This window comes from Durio zibethinus, chromosome 27 (genome assembly GCF_047325235.1).
Source record: "Durio zibethinus cultivar Kanyao isolate XHJ-2024 chromosome 27, ASM4732523v1, whole genome shotgun sequence".
In the NCBI taxonomy this organism is placed as follows: Eukaryota; Viridiplantae; Streptophyta; class Magnoliopsida; order Malvales; family Malvaceae; genus Durio; species Durio zibethinus.
The window spans coordinates 1,179,253-1,196,241 of record NC_143188.1 but is presented as its reverse complement, the minus strand read 5'-3'; the positions used below and the strand labels follow the sequence as shown (position 1 = coordinate 1,196,241).

Below are 16,989 nucleotides of genomic sequence, written 5' to 3'. Positions count from 1 at the left end.
ACATCACCAAAGGCTATAGGACTTACAATCCACTTACAAGCAAGATGATTGTAAGTAGGAATGTGAGATTTAATGAGCAAGCTGCCTGGAATTGGGAAAAATCAAAAGGAGAATCAGTCAAGCAAATTGCTGCAGACATGATAAGCTTCCAAGATCAAGAAGATTATATGTTTGAAAATGAAATCATTGATCATGAACCAGTGAGAGGAATCAGACCACTCACAGATATTTATCAAAGATCAAATGTTGCCATTCTTGAACCTGCAAGCTTTGAAGAAGCTGTCAAATTTTCAGAGTGGAGAAATGCCATTAAGGAGGAGATTCAAATGATTGAGAAAAATCAAACATAGATGCTGGTTGACAGACCAAGTAACAAAAACATCATTGGTGTCAAATGAATTTTTAGAACAAAGTTGAATGCTGATGGTTCCATCAACAAACTTAAAGCTAGATTGGTAGCTAAAAGCTATTCCCAACAGCTTGGTGTTGATTTTTTAGAGACATTTGCTCCAGTTGCAAGGTTGGACACTATAAGGCTGCTATTAGCCTTAGCAACTCAGCAAAGTTGGAAAATATACCAACTTGATGTCAAATCTGCCTTCTTGAATGGTTATCTTGAGGAGGAGATCTACATTAAACAACATGGTGGTTTTGTTGCCAAGGGACATGAAAGCGAAGTCTATCTACTTAAGAAGGCTTTGTATGGATTAAAACAAGCTCCCAGAGTGTGGAATTCCAGAATTGATGATCATTTACTGTCACGCCCCAAGATCAAGACGTAACACGGCCATATTACCTTGAAAAAAATCTCAAAGTAATACGAAGCCTTCTTTCTTAAACATTCTAAAATTCTTCAATAAAACAATATACCAAGTAAAATTCATATCTTTAATCCAACTGATGATATATCTTTATATATCCAAATAAAAATCATATAAAATACAAAACTGCCTCTTAAAATCTCATTGGCCAATATATTCTCTGATGATTAAGTAATCATACCCATTTCATCTTCTAGCTTCACACAAGACTAACCAAACTTATCACTTAGTCATCTGTAAAAAAAAAGTAAAAGGGGAATGAGCAAACCACAGCTCAGTAAGTATAGGTTCACACATCTTACCGGATCAAACATCATTTTCATACATATCATATAAATCATTCAAAATATTTGTCAAATCATAATGTCAAAATATTTCAATATCATCGTTCTGTCAAACATTTCGTAAATTCATAAATCATTGTAAAATATGCTATCATTCAAATATCGTAGTCAAACCAAATCATGGATCAATCATTAAAAATCGTCGTAAATCATCATTATCATAAATCATCATTATCATTCAAATCGTTAGCTACGGTCACTGCTATAACCCGTGATATTGGCCGTATCGACAATTTCATTCTCATGATCATTACTAACTATTATAACCCGTTAGCCAGGGCTTACGCTAACTACTATTACCCGTTAGCCAGGGTCGTATGATCATGTCTTTGCTAACTACTATTACCCGTTAGCCAGGGTCGTAGAACTAGTTCTGGTGTCGATGATCCCACTTCCCAGGGATATAAAACCGTAGCTATCATAAAATCATTCTTTAAACATAAATCATTTTCTCATTTCATTCATAAGCATGATCCAACATTTATATAAAGAAACACAAAATAATCATATGCTTGATCCTATTTTCATATATCAAAAATAAAGAAATAAAACATTCTTTCATTTAGAAACATATATATACATAGATTCGAAAACAAACAAAGTGTGTGAGATTCTACTTACCTCCATTCAATTCCATCACTTAGTTTTTCCCCCAAAATAATTAATGGCCTATCCAAGATCATTTCAACAGATCAGAATTTAATCAACCCTTTTTGAGACCATTTATACAAAAATCAACTAAGTTACACAAAGGGTTAACTTAACTAATTAATATTGGCAGCCTGACCTCTTTTCATTAAAACAGTCATATCTCAATATATCCAAATCGAAATTATGATCTCTTTAATGTGTTAGAAACTAGACTTGATAAGCTTTCTAACCATATATGGCACACCTTGTAATTCCTTGTAGATTAATTATAACAATTTTTGAAATCCTCGTCATATACTGCTGCCAAACAGATTGTATACCTTCTAATAAAAATTATATAATTATTCACAGGAAACTCCAAATTCAATTCCGCTTGTTTCATTGGAAAGTAGACTCAATAAGATTTCCAAACATATATGGCTTAATCTATAAATCCTTGTATACAAATTAAAAAGAATTTCGTAATTCAACCCTGATGCTGTTATCTTACAGCCTGCATATCCTTAAGTTAAAAATTGGATAACTCTTCATAGAGAACTCAAATTCAACTCCCGTTTGTTTCATTAGAAAGTAGATTCAACATGCTTTCCAACCATATATAATAATCACAGCAATAATCTATCCATTAATACAAATTTCTATTTTAATTCATTATTACAGATCATAACATCTCATCCAAAAATAGAATTTTCCATTCAATCTTTAAAAACTCAAATCCTTACTTTCAGCCTTCAAACTCCATTCAATAATCATCAATAAATCTTAAGAACATAAAATAAACAAATCCCAGTAATTTACCCATATAGATCATCAAGATTAATGAAGGATTTCATGATTTTTCTTGATTTTTCTCTCAAAACTTTAACTCCAAATAATAGCAATCAACTTGATATTTCTTCTTAAATAAAAAGAGGACATGTACTCACCTTTAAGGGATTAACTTGATTGTAGCCTCTGATTGTGAATCTCCAACCTGATTTTTCATATTCTCTAACCCTAAAGAAGATGAAGAAGAAGAACTCTATTTCCTTTCTATTTCACGATAGGTAGGTTTTCTTTCATCTAATACTTCTGCCCTTTTTCTTTTAGTAAAATAATGTCTTAATAAACTGATGGGCTTTAGTATTAGTCTAGCCCAATTATTATTTGGGCTGGGGTATTACATTTACTGAAGTTAGGATTCAAGAAAAGCCTCAGTGAAGCAACATTGTACATTAAAGTTTTTAACAGTAATGATCTGTTGATTGTTTCTTTGTTGTTGATGATCTTCTGGTGACAGGTAGCAAATCAGCTCTTGTGGAAGATTTTAAGCTCCAAATGCAAGAAATTTTTGAGATGACAGACATGGGAGAAATGTCTTATTTTCTTGGAATGGAGATTCATCAAGACCAGCAAGGAATCTTCATTTGTCAAAGAAAATATGCAAATGAAATCCTGAATAAGTTTGGGATGGAAAATTGCAAACCAGTCAACACTCCTTTGGCTCAAAATGAGAAACTTGTTAAAGAAGATGGAGCTAACAAAGTTGATGGCTCTATTTATAGAAGCTTGGTTGGTTACTTATTGTATTTGACAGCAACAAGGCCAGACATCATGTATGCTGCAAATTTACTCTCTAGGTTCATGTAAAATCCTAGTGAGTTGCATTTTAAGGTTGCAAAAAGAGTGTTGAGATATGTCAAAGGAACCAATGAACTTGGAATTTGGTTCAAGAAGAATGACAGTTCAAGATTGGTAGGATTCACAGATAGTGACTGGGCTGGCTCTCATGAAGACATGAAAAGCACTTCAGGCTATGTGTTTTTCATTGGATTAAATGTGTTCAGCTGGAATTCAAAGAAACAAGGAACAGTGGCTCAATCAACAGCAGAAGTAGAGTATATAGCTGCTGCAACTGCTGTTAATCAAGCAATTTGGCTAAGAAAAATTTTGTTGGATTTGAGTCAAAAGCAAGATGATCCAACAGAAATTTTTTGTGATAATCAGTCAGCAGTTGCAATGGTCAAGAACCCTGTGTTTCATGGAAGAACTAAGCATATTAAGATCAAGTATCACTTTATTAGAGAAGTTGAAGCTGAGAATGAAGTGAAACTGGTGCATTGCAAGTCAGAAGATCAAATTGCAGATATTCTGACCAAAGCCTTACCAAAGGCAAGGTTTGAAACATTAAGGAAAAGTCTTGGTGTTTCCAGCAGAAATACCAAGGAGGAGTGTTAGTGTGTTAATGGTTGAAGCATGTTAGTGTGTTAGTGGTTGAAGCAACTAAGTATGGCATTTCTGCTGGAACTTTCTGACAGCAGATTAGTCTAGGTAAAATGATGGATCTGTGCATGGTGACCCATGCTGTTAGGCCAACTACTTTTGTATTTTTGAAGCCTATAAATTAATGAAATGAAGCTCATGATCAAATGAGCCAATTTACTTCAAGTAACAGATTAGTTTCTCTTGTTTTCTGCTCTAAATCCTTCAACCAACAACTGCAAAACTAAAAAGAAAATAAAAAAAAGGAACTCACTCAATCAAGCACACATGAATTCCACTTTTTATGATCATTGAAGTGGATATTGCTAAGGCGGTTTTTAGTAGGCATCAGGATTTGCTAGGAGGTGGGCTTCAATCGCCTTGAACATTCCCAAAGCCCTTTCTTTGCCTGCCTTGATTTCCTACTCCTCCAGCTCAAAGTCACCAATGGTGTAATACTTACTGGTAGTCTTACATATCGATCCACCATCTGCGGAGGCCTCTAACTTTGTCTCATAAGTGATTTTCTCAAGTGTGTTCATTAAAGCATCCCCTTCGATCACACCGTAACTATAGACAAAAATTTTTTTATATAGTGTTTCTACCTTCTGCTTCACGTAATTGAATTGACTTCCTGCATTTGGAAAAGCAAATATAGAGTAGTTATTACTTCTTTGTAACAGCACTTCTAAGTTCTAATTCAATACATTATTCAAAGCATTTAGTTGAACCCCGAGATTAGCTTAGTTGTATTATGTAGCCACTCAGGGGGCATTCAGCAGGAGTTCAAATGCCAGCACTGCAAGTGCAATCTTTTCCCTTATCACCAGGCTGTATCTTTGTGCCAAAAAAATGTTTTTAGTTGCATATATAAATTAACTAACCTTTCCAAAAGTTACTTTCTTGATACTACCAGGCTCACCATTGCCTTCAATGTACTCAACACTCATAAAAGCCTGAGGAACAATCTTGGCAATAAGCTTGTCACCATCAAGGATAAAAGCCTTAAACATCTTGGCTGGTGAGATTGCAGTAACAACCCCAGATTCGTAAGTGAAAACACCCATGATTACTACTGATTTTGGAAATGATCAGATGAGTGAAAATAGAATTGATTCAGATTTTTGAGGCGTGAGATGTGAAGCTGAAGCTGCAGTAATTATAGAGTGAGAATGAAGAATAACTTTTCAGGTTTTGTAATTCCGTCCAGAAAGCACCTAATAAAACTTGCAATTGATTCTGGTTTGTGTACTTACCTTACATATTCTTCGAAATGCAAAAGACAAGCTTGCTATAAAGAACAAATTTATGGATCATGGAAGCAGTCAATATCAGAAGAAGGTTAAAAAGCAAGAACTCTGATATTTTAAGTACAGAAGAAGAGCTTGAATTCAAGTGCTTGAACACATAGCTCTTAGCCACAGGTGAACCAAAGACCCTGCTTCTTACCATATTTCTCCTCTCACTGTTGACAGGTGAATCAACGGTAGTGAGATATATATTCTTCTCATTTATTATTTTTTAATTCACCAACTCTAAGCCTTTTTCTATTGAGTAATACTGTAAAAGATAGTTGTGGACTTAACTCACTGCCCTTATCAAGTTATGAGGTGGAAATTTTAGACATCAAATGGCAAATTCTTTATCTGAATTGAAGTCCAAGGACAAAGAAAATGTTACAAATGCTGAAATTTGAATCCTATGTCTGTTAGATGTCACCTCTTAAAGGATGGTTGCATTAACCAATTGAGTTAAGTTTTTGATTTGATTCTCTATCTGACTTTAGGTTGATGTATGGGTAATAAGTGGATTTGAATTTCATCACTCCTAGTTAAACTCAAAAGATTTATGAAAGAAAAAAATAAATACCAATTAATATTGTAGGTGAACCAAAACCTTGATTTTATTTCGTATATCAAAGATAATACAAGTCAAGCTCTCTAATTATAATGAAATACAAATGATCACAGCCAGAGACCACCACTCTTATTAACCAACCAATGACAATTTTGGCCAAGAGAGAAAGAAATATCAAAATCACACCACTAAAACTGAGATGACATGAAGGACATATCAAGCAGTAGCAACCTAGTTGTAGAGATCAGGATTTGCCAAGAGGTAAGCTTCAACAGCCTTGTACATTCCAGAGGCCCTTTCTTTGCCAGCCTTGATTTGCTCCTCATTGATCTCAATGTCACCAATGGTATAGTACTTACTGCTGCTCTTGCAAATTGATCCTCCACCGGGTGCTGCCATGAACTTGGTCTCATAACTGATTTTCTCTAATGTGTTCGTCAAAACATCGCCTTCGATCACACTGTAACAGTATGAGAAATTCTCTTTGTCTATTCCTTCAACCTTGTGTTTCACATACTTGAATTGGCTGCCTACATTTGTCACCAATCAAATAAGTAACATAAAACGGAAAGCAATTTCATGTGGCGAGAAATGAAAACTAACCTTCACCAAAAGTGATCTTCTTGATACTTCCAGGGCCACCATCTCCTTCAAGAAGCTCAGAGCTCTTGATTGCCTGTGGCACAACCTTGGGGAAAAGGTTGTCAGCATCAAGAACAAAGGCCTTGAACATCTTGGCTGGGGGGATTGAGGTAGCAACCTCCATTTCATAAGTGAAAACACCCATGATTCAATTTTAAGGAAGATAAACAGAGAGAAAAAGAAGATTGAACTGAGAATTTTAGGTGTGGAAACAAGTGAGAATTAAGATGATATTTATAGACTGACCTTGGAGTTTAACTATTTAATTTCTTCAATTTTTTAATTGGATAGATCCAGTCACAAAGAAATTGCAGTAGTCAAGGAAAGCACCCTGCATGAAAATTTCGCGGTCAATGTCCAATTAATGATTTTAAACGTTTTGTACCAACTTCTGCTACATTTTTTTCTTGATATTTATTGAAAATGCTTGCATATATGTACTTGGTAAGAATATTATAGGGAATAAATAGTCAAATTTTGCTGTCAAGGAACTTCAATTTTTTATTAATTAATTGGATAATAAAGATGAACAAGTACTTTTTCTGCTCACACGGTAAACAAATAAACAATCAAAGATCTACAATTTATGATATTAATGGTATAGACATCTAGAAGGAAAAAAAGGGTAGGATCATGAAATAATTACATTTGAGCATGGGGCCTTTTTCCATCTGAACAGATTGCAAATTCTTAAGAGTTCGACCATCTAGAAAGCAAGTATCTTATTGAAAAAGGCTATTGCAGAGAAATAAACTACATAAATTTTCATATTCAAATAAAGTTTGCTTTGACCTTTTATGTTTTGTTTTGTTTTCCCCTTTGTTCTATAGAATGACTTGAATTTCATTCAAGAAGGTATGTCATATGTCTGTTGCCTTGTTCATACTTGATATTAAGATAGAGTTTTGGTTCCTACAAAACTTGATTTTGCGAAAGTTATTACAAAATCTCAACGTGATTTAATTATAATCACAAAATCCTTAATGAAAATCTTGATTTAAGATTTATATAGTGAATTGTTTAGCAACACTGAATAGTTAAAGATACAAAACTCTAAATTATGCTATACCTCACTGTGTTGCTTGTAATAGCATTTCAAATATATCAAAGACAATGATCCTCATGAACAGATGAAGAAAGTAAGCGCACTAAACCTATTACTAAACCAGACAATTTATCCATCGGTGGCTCAATGAAGCCTGAGCAGACAAACTGTTCTCTCATGAACCGGTGCTTGGAAAGTCTGTCCCCCATTCCTAGCAACTTTTTGTCCTTCTTCAGTTGTAGTACTCAGGAGTTTTACTACAGGATCAGCTTCAAGCTCCTTCCCTCAGAGGGCTTCAAACACGAGATGATTCTCTAAACAAGACTTCATCCATTCTCCAGGTTCTTCCACATCTGTAATTGTGTATATAATCCCACCAACCTGAAGAACATAAGCATACTCATCTAACAAGTGAGTACTGATTACCCTACGACGATGGTTTTTCTCTTTGAAGTGAGGATCAGGAAATAAGAAAAACATCTTTGAAAGCTTTCCTTCAAATACTCACTTTATCCCTAAGCTCCATCCCAATAATTAGAGTTTCAAGGAAAAGAGTTGAAAGACTAATTAAAAGCCCTCCAAAACCACTGCCAACATCTGCAAACTGGATCTTTTTGGAACTATCAAAATCTGATCAGCCAAGGGAATAATTGAGGGTAATGAAGTGAATAGTCAACATGGCTGGGGAAAAGAGAAACGGGGAAGTGAGAGTCACATAGAGGTTTGCTGTATGCTCGCGCTCGGTAGAATCGTTTCCGAGGCAAGCCATTTGACTTGTTTATAGTTGGGTTTGCATTGTTTTCCAACTTACTTTTCCCCTGCAAGCTGTAAAACATCAAGTTAAAACCTCAGGGAACATTGAGGGAAGCTAAAAATGAAAATTCAAGTGATAACCATGATAGCAAACGGTCACGTTGTCATTGTAATAGCCTAATAAACCTTGAATTCAAGTGCTTGGACTATATGAAACTAACTATAGTTATTTTCTGTTGACATTCTAATCAATTAAATTCTTGCGAATTTGTAAATTTCATCCTATATCTCTCACACGTCAAACATGGTTGAAACGATGATAATGCAAGAAAATTTTAGTACGAGAATATATTTGTTAATATTATAATATCAACAAATAAACATTTGTTGATAACTTGAATTATAATATCAACAAATAACTTAACTTGTACAACTTGGCAAGCGGGAAAAAGTAAATGTTTACCTTTTGGTTTATCTACTACTTCTAATGTTCTTGTATTAATTCATTGTGATCTTTAGAGGCTATCGTCCACTGCTACTGTTACTCATTTTTACTATTATATTATTTTGTGGATGATTTTAGTCATTATACTTGGTTTTATCCATTGAAGCGTTGTTCTGATAGTGTTACTTGTTTTGAGAATTTTAAGATTATGGTTGAAAATCAATTTGGCAATAAAATTAAATTTTTTCAGTGTGATGGAGCTAATTAGCTTGTTAAAAGTGATTTTAAAAATCTTTTTGATCACTATGGTATTTCTTTTCAAATTTCCTATCCATATATCCATAAATAGAATGGTTTAATAGAATGAAAACATAGACATATTGAGGAAATGAGCCTAACTTTGTTATTTCAAGCTTCTTTACCATGATCTCTTTGGCTTGAGGCATTTTCTATAGCTATTTATCTTATCAATCGGCTTCTTACATCAATTTTAAGTAATCATTCTCCTTTTGAAGTACTATTTAACTATGTCCCAAACCACAATCATTTGAGAGTTTTTGGATGTGCTTGTTATCCTTATTTAGTTTATTATTGAAAAGATAAGCTTTCTCTAAAATTCACTCGTTGAGGTTTCACGAGGTATAGTTAAGTCCATAAAGGATATCATTGTTTAAACCTTTCTAATGGTCGGGTTTATATCTCACAACATGTTATTTTTAATGAAAATTGCTTTCTTTTTGCAGAATGTTCTGGTTTTACAGCTCCTGGGATTTTTTCTCATCCCATTGACTCTTTTACATCTCCTGAAGTTAGTTTCGAGGTATCTCTACCCATACCTCTTACTACAATTGTGTTAGAACCATTACCAAATGGTTCAATCCTAAATACAATTGTTTCTGAACTTGATACAACTGTGTTGGCACCCTCTATTCAACCATCATCTGAGCCTTCCACTTCTTCTGGTTCTAGAACTATACATCCTATTGTTACACAAAGTCGAGATGATACTCGAAGGCCTAAAGTACCATACTCATTACATGCTACAAATTATCCATCTCCTAAGCCAAGATCCTTCAAAGAAGCATATTAAGATGCAAAATGGATTTCAATTATGAATGATGAATATTCTACTTTGATGCAAAATAATATTTGGTCTTTAGTGCCTCGTAATTCATCCATGAATATTGTTGGTTGTCATTGGATTTATAAAATCAAAGAGCAAGCTGATGGTACCATTGAATGGTATAAAGCAAGATTAGTAGCCAAAGGCTTCATACAACTAGAAGGTATTGACTTTGACTCCACATTTAGTCTTATTGTTATGGCCACCATTATTCGAATTGTTCTCTCTATTGTTGTTAGTAGATTATGGTCCATTAGGCAATTAGATGTCAAAAATGCATTTTTATATGGCAAGTTGCATGAAGAAGTTTATATGGCATGACCACTAAGGTTTGTGGACCTTAATCATCCTCATCATGTTTGTAAATTATATCGCTCTCTTTATGTTTTTCGCCAAGCTCCACGAGCTTCCTTTTAGAGATTTAGTTCTGTTCTTCATGCCTTTAGTTTCAAAAGTAGTCAAGCAGATCCTTTTATGGTCATATGGCATTCCTCATTTGACATAATGTTACCTTTACATTATGTGGATGATATCATTCTCACTAGCTTTTCATTAAGTGTTATCCATTCATTTCATAGTTTTCTTCACAATTTTCAATGAAATATCTCGATGATCTTTATTATTTTCTTGGAATAAAATCACATCGTACACTTAATCATTTGTTATTGACACAAACAAAATATATGTTATCTTTACTTTCACGTTTGCTATAAACCTACTTCTACTCCAATAACTACTAGTAAGAAGTTTTCTCTATCTAATGAAACTTTACTTTCAAACCCATTACAATAACGCACCATTGTTAAAGCTTTGCAATATCTTACCTTTACTAAACCTAACATTACCTATGCTATACAACAAGTCTATCAATTTATGCATGCACCTTCTGATATTCATTTTCAAGCTGTAAAACGAATCTTGAGATATCTTAAAGGAACTATCAATTGTGGTATTCAATTACTTCCTTGCACTACACCGAATCTAGTATGCTATGTTGATGCTGATTGGGTTGATTGTCCATACACTAAACGTTCTACAATGGGTCACTGTGTTTTCTTAAGTTCCAATCCTATTTCATAGTGTACTAAAAAGCAAGTTTTTGTTGCTCAATCTAGTACTGAAGCAATGTATAGGGCTTTTTCTATAGCTTTTTAAGATATACTTTGGATTTCTTATATATTGAATGGGGTTGAATTTCCTCTTGCACTACCTTGTTCTGTATATTCTAACAATATCGGTGCTACTCAACTTGCTGCCAATCCAGTTTTTCATGCTCGCACAAAACATATAGAGACCTAATATCACTTTGTTCGAGACCTTGTTTACAAGCATTTTCTTTAAGTCCTTTTTGTTCGTTCTCAATCACAACTAGCTGATATATTTACCAAGGGCCTTTCTTCCTCAATTTTTCATCCATTTACGAATAAGTTCTTGTGAAGTTCTCCTCAATCGCTGAGGGGAACGTATTAGAATATGTTGTCAATAGTTGTACATTTAGTTATGTGTAAATATACTTGTTCTCTCTCATGATATAAATATACATGCCATAACCCTAAATGATATAGGATATAACATTTGTTCTTTACAGATTTGTTTCAGTTGATAATTGTTTTTTTTTTTTGGGAATAAAATGTTGCAGAAAAAGCAAAAAAATAATATGAAATGACTTTAGAAGGTGGTAGAAATTAGAAATCATGACAAAACATGTTACATAAATTTCTCCCAGCAGCAGCATAGGCCAGAATTCTGTCCCCCATTTCCAGCTCTCCCCCTGTCAGGATCCTTAGCCTATCTTGATCAATGTTTCTATGCCTAACTTTAACACGGTTATGTTCATGTAATATAAACCAAAGGTGAAATTTTGAGAGCTGGCTTTTCCCAAATGATCCTTTTACCCCAAAATTCTCTTTTGAACTTCACTGTTATGTAAAGTACTCCGTTTAACTTCACTGTTAGGTACTTAGAACATCTTGAGTACTCCATTTCTCATTGTTTGAGTGAATTTTTCTTGTCTACCTATTTGACAATTCTTGGGGTTTTTAGTAGGCATCAGGATTTGCTAGGAGGTAGGCTTCAACAGCCTTGAACATTCCCGAAGCCCTTTCTTTGCCTGCCTTGATTTCCTCTTCCTTGAGCTCAAAGTCACCAATGGTGTAATACTTACTATTAGTCTTACATATGGATCCCCCAGCTGCAGAGGCCTCTAACTTTGTCTCATAGGTGATTTTCTCAAGTGTGTTCATCAAAGCATCGCCTTCAATCACACTATAACTATACGCAAAATTTTCTTTGTCTAGTGCTTCTACCTTGTGCTTCACGTAATTGAATTGACTTCCTGCATTTGGAAAACCAAATATAGAGTAGTTATTACTTCTTTGTAACTGCACTTCTAAGTTCTAATTCAATATATTATTCAAAATATTTAGTTGAACCTGGAGATTAGTTCAGTTGGCTCATGTAGCCACTAATGTGGCATTCAACAGGAGTTCAAATCCCAGCATTGCAAGTGCAATATCTTCCCTTATTCTCAGGTTGATGCCTCTTTGTACCAAAAAAAAAAAATGTATTTAGTTGCATATATAAATTAACTAACCTTCTCCCAAAGTAACTTTCTTAATGGTCCCAGGCTCACCATTGCCTTCAATGTACTCAACACTATTAAAAGCCTGAGGAACAATCTTGGGAATGAGCCCGTCACCATCAAGGATACAAGCCTTAAACATCTTGGCTGGTGAGATTGCAGTAACAGCCTCAGATTCGTAAGTGGAAACACCCATGATTACTAGTGATTTTGGAAATGATCAGATGAGTTAAAATATAATTGATTGATTATTTTCAAGTGAGATGTGAAGCTGATGCTGTAGCATTTATAGAGTAAGAATGAAGAAACTTTCCTGGTTTTGTAATTTAGTCCAGAAAGCACCTATTAAAACTTGCAATTGATTCTGGTTTGTGTACTTACCTTAACATATTCTTCGAAATGCAACAGACAAGCTGGCTATAAAGAACAAATTTATGGATCTTGGAAGCAGTCAATATCAGAAGAAGATTAAAAAGAAAGAACTCTAATATTTTAAGTACAGAAGAAGAGCTTGAATTCAAGTGCTTGGACTATTAGGAACTCATAGCTGTGTGGTAAAATTTCCACCTAATAACCTTAAACTCATAGCTTTTAGCCAAAGGTGAACCAAAGATCCTGATTTTTAGCATATTTCTCCTCTCACTGTTGACAGGTGAACCAAAGGCAGTGACATAAATATAATATATATATATATATATATATTCTCCTCTTATGTTATTTTTAATTCACCAACTCTTTGCCTAGTTCTATTGAGTAATACTGTCAAAGATAGTTGTGGAGACAACAAACATCGAATTCTGTATCTGACTTTTATATATTTCAGTTAAGGATAAAGAAAATGTTGCAAATGCTGGAATTATATCTGATGGAAGCCGCCTCTTAAAGGATGGAATTAATTGAGCTAAGTTTAGGATTCAGTTCTTTATCTAACTTTAGGTTGATGTATGGGAAATACGAGGATTTGAATTCCATCACTCCTAGTTAAACTCAAAAAGAAAAAAAAATGCACAAAAAGAAAGAAAATGCAAAATAAATACCAATTAATATTGCAGGTGAACCCAAACCTTGATTTTATTTTGTATATCAAAGATAATGAAATACAGATGATCACAGCCAGAAAGCACAACTCTTATTAGCCAATCGAAGACAATTTTGACTAAGAGAGAAAGAAATATCAAAATCACACTATTAAAACTGAGATGACATGAAGGTCATATCAAGCAGTGGCAACCTAGTCGTAGAGATCAGGATTTGCCAAGAGGTAAGCTTCGACAGCCTTGTACATTCCAGAGGCCCTTTCTTTGCCAGCCTTAATTTGCTCTTCATTGATCTCAATGTCACCAATGGTATAGTACTTGCTGCTGCTCTTGCAAATTGATCCTCCACCTGGTGCTGCCATGAACTTGGTCTCATAACTGATTTTCTCAAATGTGTTCATCAAAACATCGCCTTCGATTACACTGTAACAGTATGAGAAATTCTCTTTGTCTATTCCTTCAACCTTGTGTTTCACATACTTGAATTGGCTGCCTACATTTGTTACCAATCAAATAAGTTACATACTGCTATATTTCCCAAAAGAAAATGGAAAGGAATTTCAAGTGGCAAGAAATGAAAACTAACCTTCACCAAAGGTGATCTTCTTGATACTTCCAGGGCCACCATCTCCTTCAAGAAGCTCAGAGCTCTTGATTGCCTGTGGCACAACCTTGGGGAAAAGGTTGTCAGCATCAAGAACAAAGGCCTTGAACATCTTGGCTGGGGGGATTGAGGTAGCAACCTCCATTTCATAAGTGAAAACACCCATGATTCAAATTTAATGAAAATAAACAGAGAGAAAAAGATGATTTAACTAAGTGTTTGAGGTGTGGAAACAAGTGAGAATTAAGATGATATTTATAGACTGACCTTGGAGCTTAACTATTTAATTTCTTCAATTTTTTAATTGGATAGATCCAGTCACAAAGAAATTGCAGTAGTCAAAGAAAGCACCCTGCATGAAAATTTCATGGTCAATCTCCAATTAATTATTTTAAACGTTTTGTACCAACTTCTGCTACATTTTTTTTCTTGATATTTATTGAAAATTCTTACATATATATACTAGGAAAGAATATTATAGGGAATAAATAATCAAATTTTGCTGTCAAGGAACTTCATTTTTTATTAATTTATTGGATATTAAATATTAACAAGTACTTTTCCGTACACAACAGTAAACAAATAAACAATCAAAGATTTACCATTTATGATATTTAATGGTTTATAGACACCTAGACAGAAAAAAAAAAGGTAGAATCATGAAATAATTACATTTGAACAAGGGCCTTTTGGCATCTGAACAGACTGTAAATTCTTAAGAGTTGGACCATCTAGAAAGCATCTTATTGAAAGAGGCTATTCCTGAGAAAAATTCAATGTCAACATATGCCAAATTTAAATATGAAACATACTACATCTTTTTTCAAAATCAAATAGAGTTTACTTTGATTTTTTATGTTTTGTCTTGGATGACTGTAGGATGACTTGCATTTCATTCAAGAACGGTATGTGATATGCCTATTGCCTTGTTCATACTTGGTCTTAAAGACAAAGAGTTTTGATCCCGACAAAACTTGATTTTCTGATTTTCTGAAAGTTATTACAAAATCTCAACGTGATTTGATTATAATCACAAAATCATTCATGAAAATCTTGATTTAAGATTCATATTATGAATTGTTTAGCAACACTGCATGGTTAAAGATACAAAACGCTAAAATATGCTATACCTCCATGTTTTGCTTTTTGCTTTTTCTTTTATTCTTCTTAATAATAGCATTACAAGTATTTCAAAGACAATGATCCTCATGAATAGATGAAGAAGAAAGTAACCGCACTAAACGTATTACTAAAGCAGACAATTTATCCTTTGGCTCAATGAAGCCTGAGCAGACAAACTGTTCTCTCATGAATCCAGCGCAATTCGTCTGTTACTGCTTGAAAAGTCTGTCCCCATTCCTAGCAACTTTTTGTCTCAGTTGCAGTACTCGAGTTTTACTACAGGATCAGCATCATGCTCTTTCCCTGAGAGGGCTTCTAACATGGGATGATTCTCTAAACAAGACTTCATCCATTCTCCAAGTTCTTCCACAAATGTAATTGTGTATATAATCCCACCAACCTGAAGAACATAAGCATACTCATCTAACAAGTGAGCACTGATTACCCTATGAAGATGGTTTTTCTCTTTGAAGTGAGGATCAGGAAATAAGAAAAACATCTTTGAAAGTAGTTGGGAATGTATTTCATCGAATTAGCCCGAACAACAGAGATATTCTTTCCTTCACATACTCACTTTATCCCTGAGCTCCATCCCAATCATTAGAGTCTGAGGGAAAAGAGTTGAAAGACGTATTATAACGCCACCAAAACCACAACCAACATCCGCAAACTGGGTCTTTTTTTAACTATCAATCTGATCAGACAAGGGGAATAATTGAGGGTAATGAAGTGAATAGTCAACATGGCTGGGGAAAAGAGGAACAGGGAAATGGGAGTCACTTAGAGGGTTGCTGTGTGCTCGTGATCAGTAGAGTCGTTTCCGAGGCAAGCCAGTTTACTTGTTTATAGTTGGGTTTGCCTTGTTTTCCAACATGTTTTTCCCCTTCAAGCTGTATAACATCAAGATAAAACTTCAGGGAACATTGAGGGAAGCTAAAAATGAAAATGCAAGTGAAAACAATGATAGCAAACGGTCACGTTGACATTGTAATGGCCTAATAAACCTTGAATTCAAGTGCTTGGATTATGTGAAACTAACTATAGCTACTTTCTGTTGACATTCTAATCGATTAGATTCTTGCCAATTTATAAATCTCATCCTATATATGTCACAGGTCAAACATGGTTGAAACGATAATGATGCAAGAAAAATTTAGTTTGAGAATATATTTGTTGGTAATTGTTTTTTCATTTTCCCCGGAATAAAACATGTTGCAGCAAGGCAACAAAATAACATGAAACGACTTTAGAAGGAGTTAGAATAGAACAAGTTACATAATTTCTCCCAGCAACAGCAATTCTGTCCCCCTTTCCAGTTCTCCCCCAGTCAGGATCCTCAGCCAATCTTGAATGTTTCTATGCCTAGCTTTAACGTGGTTATGTTCATGTAAGATAAAGCAAAGGTGAAATTTTGAGACTTTGCTTTTCTCAAATGCTTCTTTTACACTAACTAAATTAATACAATTTCTAATTTTTCTTCAACAATTAGCCCCCTGTTTTTTGCCAAAAGTCACCCTTGAACTTCACCGTTGGGTACTTAGAACATCTTGAGTACTCCATTTCTCGTTGTTAGAGTGAATTTTGCTTTATCTACCCCTTTCACAATTCTTGGGGTTTGAAATATTCCCAAATATTATTTCATTAAAAAAACCAAAAACAAAAAACAAAATTTATCTATATTGTCTGAACCAGCTATGTTAGCATCCTTTTGGAAAATGCTAGT

General features: G+C 34.3%; 3 protein-coding genes and 3 pseudogenes across 3 annotated transcripts; all 6 read right to left on the bottom strand.

The window, feature by feature from the left end:
- Positions 1-4,479: 4,479 nt before the first annotated feature.
- Positions 4,480-5,124, bottom strand: LOC111280223 (major allergen Pru av 1 pseudogene; annotated as a pseudogene).
- An 818-nt stretch (positions 5,125-5,942) lies between these two features.
- LOC111279587 (major allergen Pru av 1-like) lies at positions 5,943-6,748 on the bottom strand. The gene is made up of 2 exons (XM_022866539.2): positions 6,518-6,748; positions 5,943-6,444 (listed from the first exon to the last, which is right to left on the bottom strand). Exons 1-2 carry the CDS (start codon positions 6,699-6,701, stop codon positions 6,146-6,148), a joined length of 483 nt encoding a protein of 160 aa, XP_022722274.1. The 5' UTR covers positions 6,702-6,748; the 3' UTR covers positions 5,943-6,145.
- Positions 6,749-7,645: 897 nt separating this feature from the next.
- Positions 7,646-8,960, bottom strand: LOC111279127 (tRNA (guanine-N(7)-)-methyltransferase pseudogene; annotated as a pseudogene).
- Positions 8,961-11,850: 2,890 nt separating this feature from the next.
- Positions 11,851-12,699, bottom strand: LOC111279628 (major allergen Pru av 1-like). Its single transcript, XM_022866595.2, has 2 exons — positions 12,516-12,699; positions 11,851-12,257 (listed from the first exon to the last, which is right to left on the bottom strand). Exons 1-2 carry the CDS (start codon positions 12,697-12,699, stop codon positions 11,962-11,964), a joined length of 480 nt encoding a protein of 159 aa, XP_022722330.2. The 3' UTR covers positions 11,851-11,961.
- An 848-nt stretch (positions 12,700-13,547) lies between these two features.
- Positions 13,548-14,379, bottom strand: LOC111279298 (major allergen Pru av 1-like). The gene is made up of 2 exons (XM_022866315.2): positions 14,127-14,379; positions 13,548-14,033 (listed from the first exon to the last, which is right to left on the bottom strand). The coding sequence occupies exons 1-2, from the start codon at positions 14,308-14,310 to the stop codon at positions 13,735-13,737; spliced, it is 483 nt and encodes a 160-aa protein (XP_022722050.2). The 5' UTR covers positions 14,311-14,379; the 3' UTR covers positions 13,548-13,734.
- Positions 14,380-15,241: 862 nt separating this feature from the next.
- On the bottom strand, positions 15,242-16,542 carry LOC111279296 (tRNA (guanine-N(7)-)-methyltransferase pseudogene; annotated as a pseudogene).
- Between the last annotated feature and the right edge of the window lie 447 nt (positions 16,543-16,989).

Coding starts and splice junctions, on each gene's coding strand:
- LOC111279587 (XM_022866539.2), bottom strand. CDS start 6,701: ATGGGTGTTTTCACTTATGAAATGGAGGTTGCTACCTCAATCCCCCCA. Junction 6,445..6,517: donor GAAGATCACTTTTGGTGAAG/GTTAGTTTTCAT, acceptor TGACAAATGTAG/GCAGCCAATTCAAGTATGTG.
- LOC111279628 (XM_022866595.2), bottom strand. CDS start 12,699: ATGGGTGTTTCCACTTACGAATCTGAGGCTGTTACTGCAATCTCACCA. Junction 12,258..12,515: donor GAAAGTTACTTTGGGAGAAG/GTTAGTTAATTT, acceptor TTCCAAATGCAG/GAAGTCAATTCAATTACGTG.
- LOC111279298 (XM_022866315.2), bottom strand. CDS start 14,310: ATGGGTGTTTTCACTTATGAAATGGAGGTTGCTACCTCAATCCCCCCA. Junction 14,034..14,126: donor GAAGATCACCTTTGGTGAAG/GTTAGTTTTCAT, acceptor TAACAAATGTAG/GCAGCCAATTCAAGTATGTG.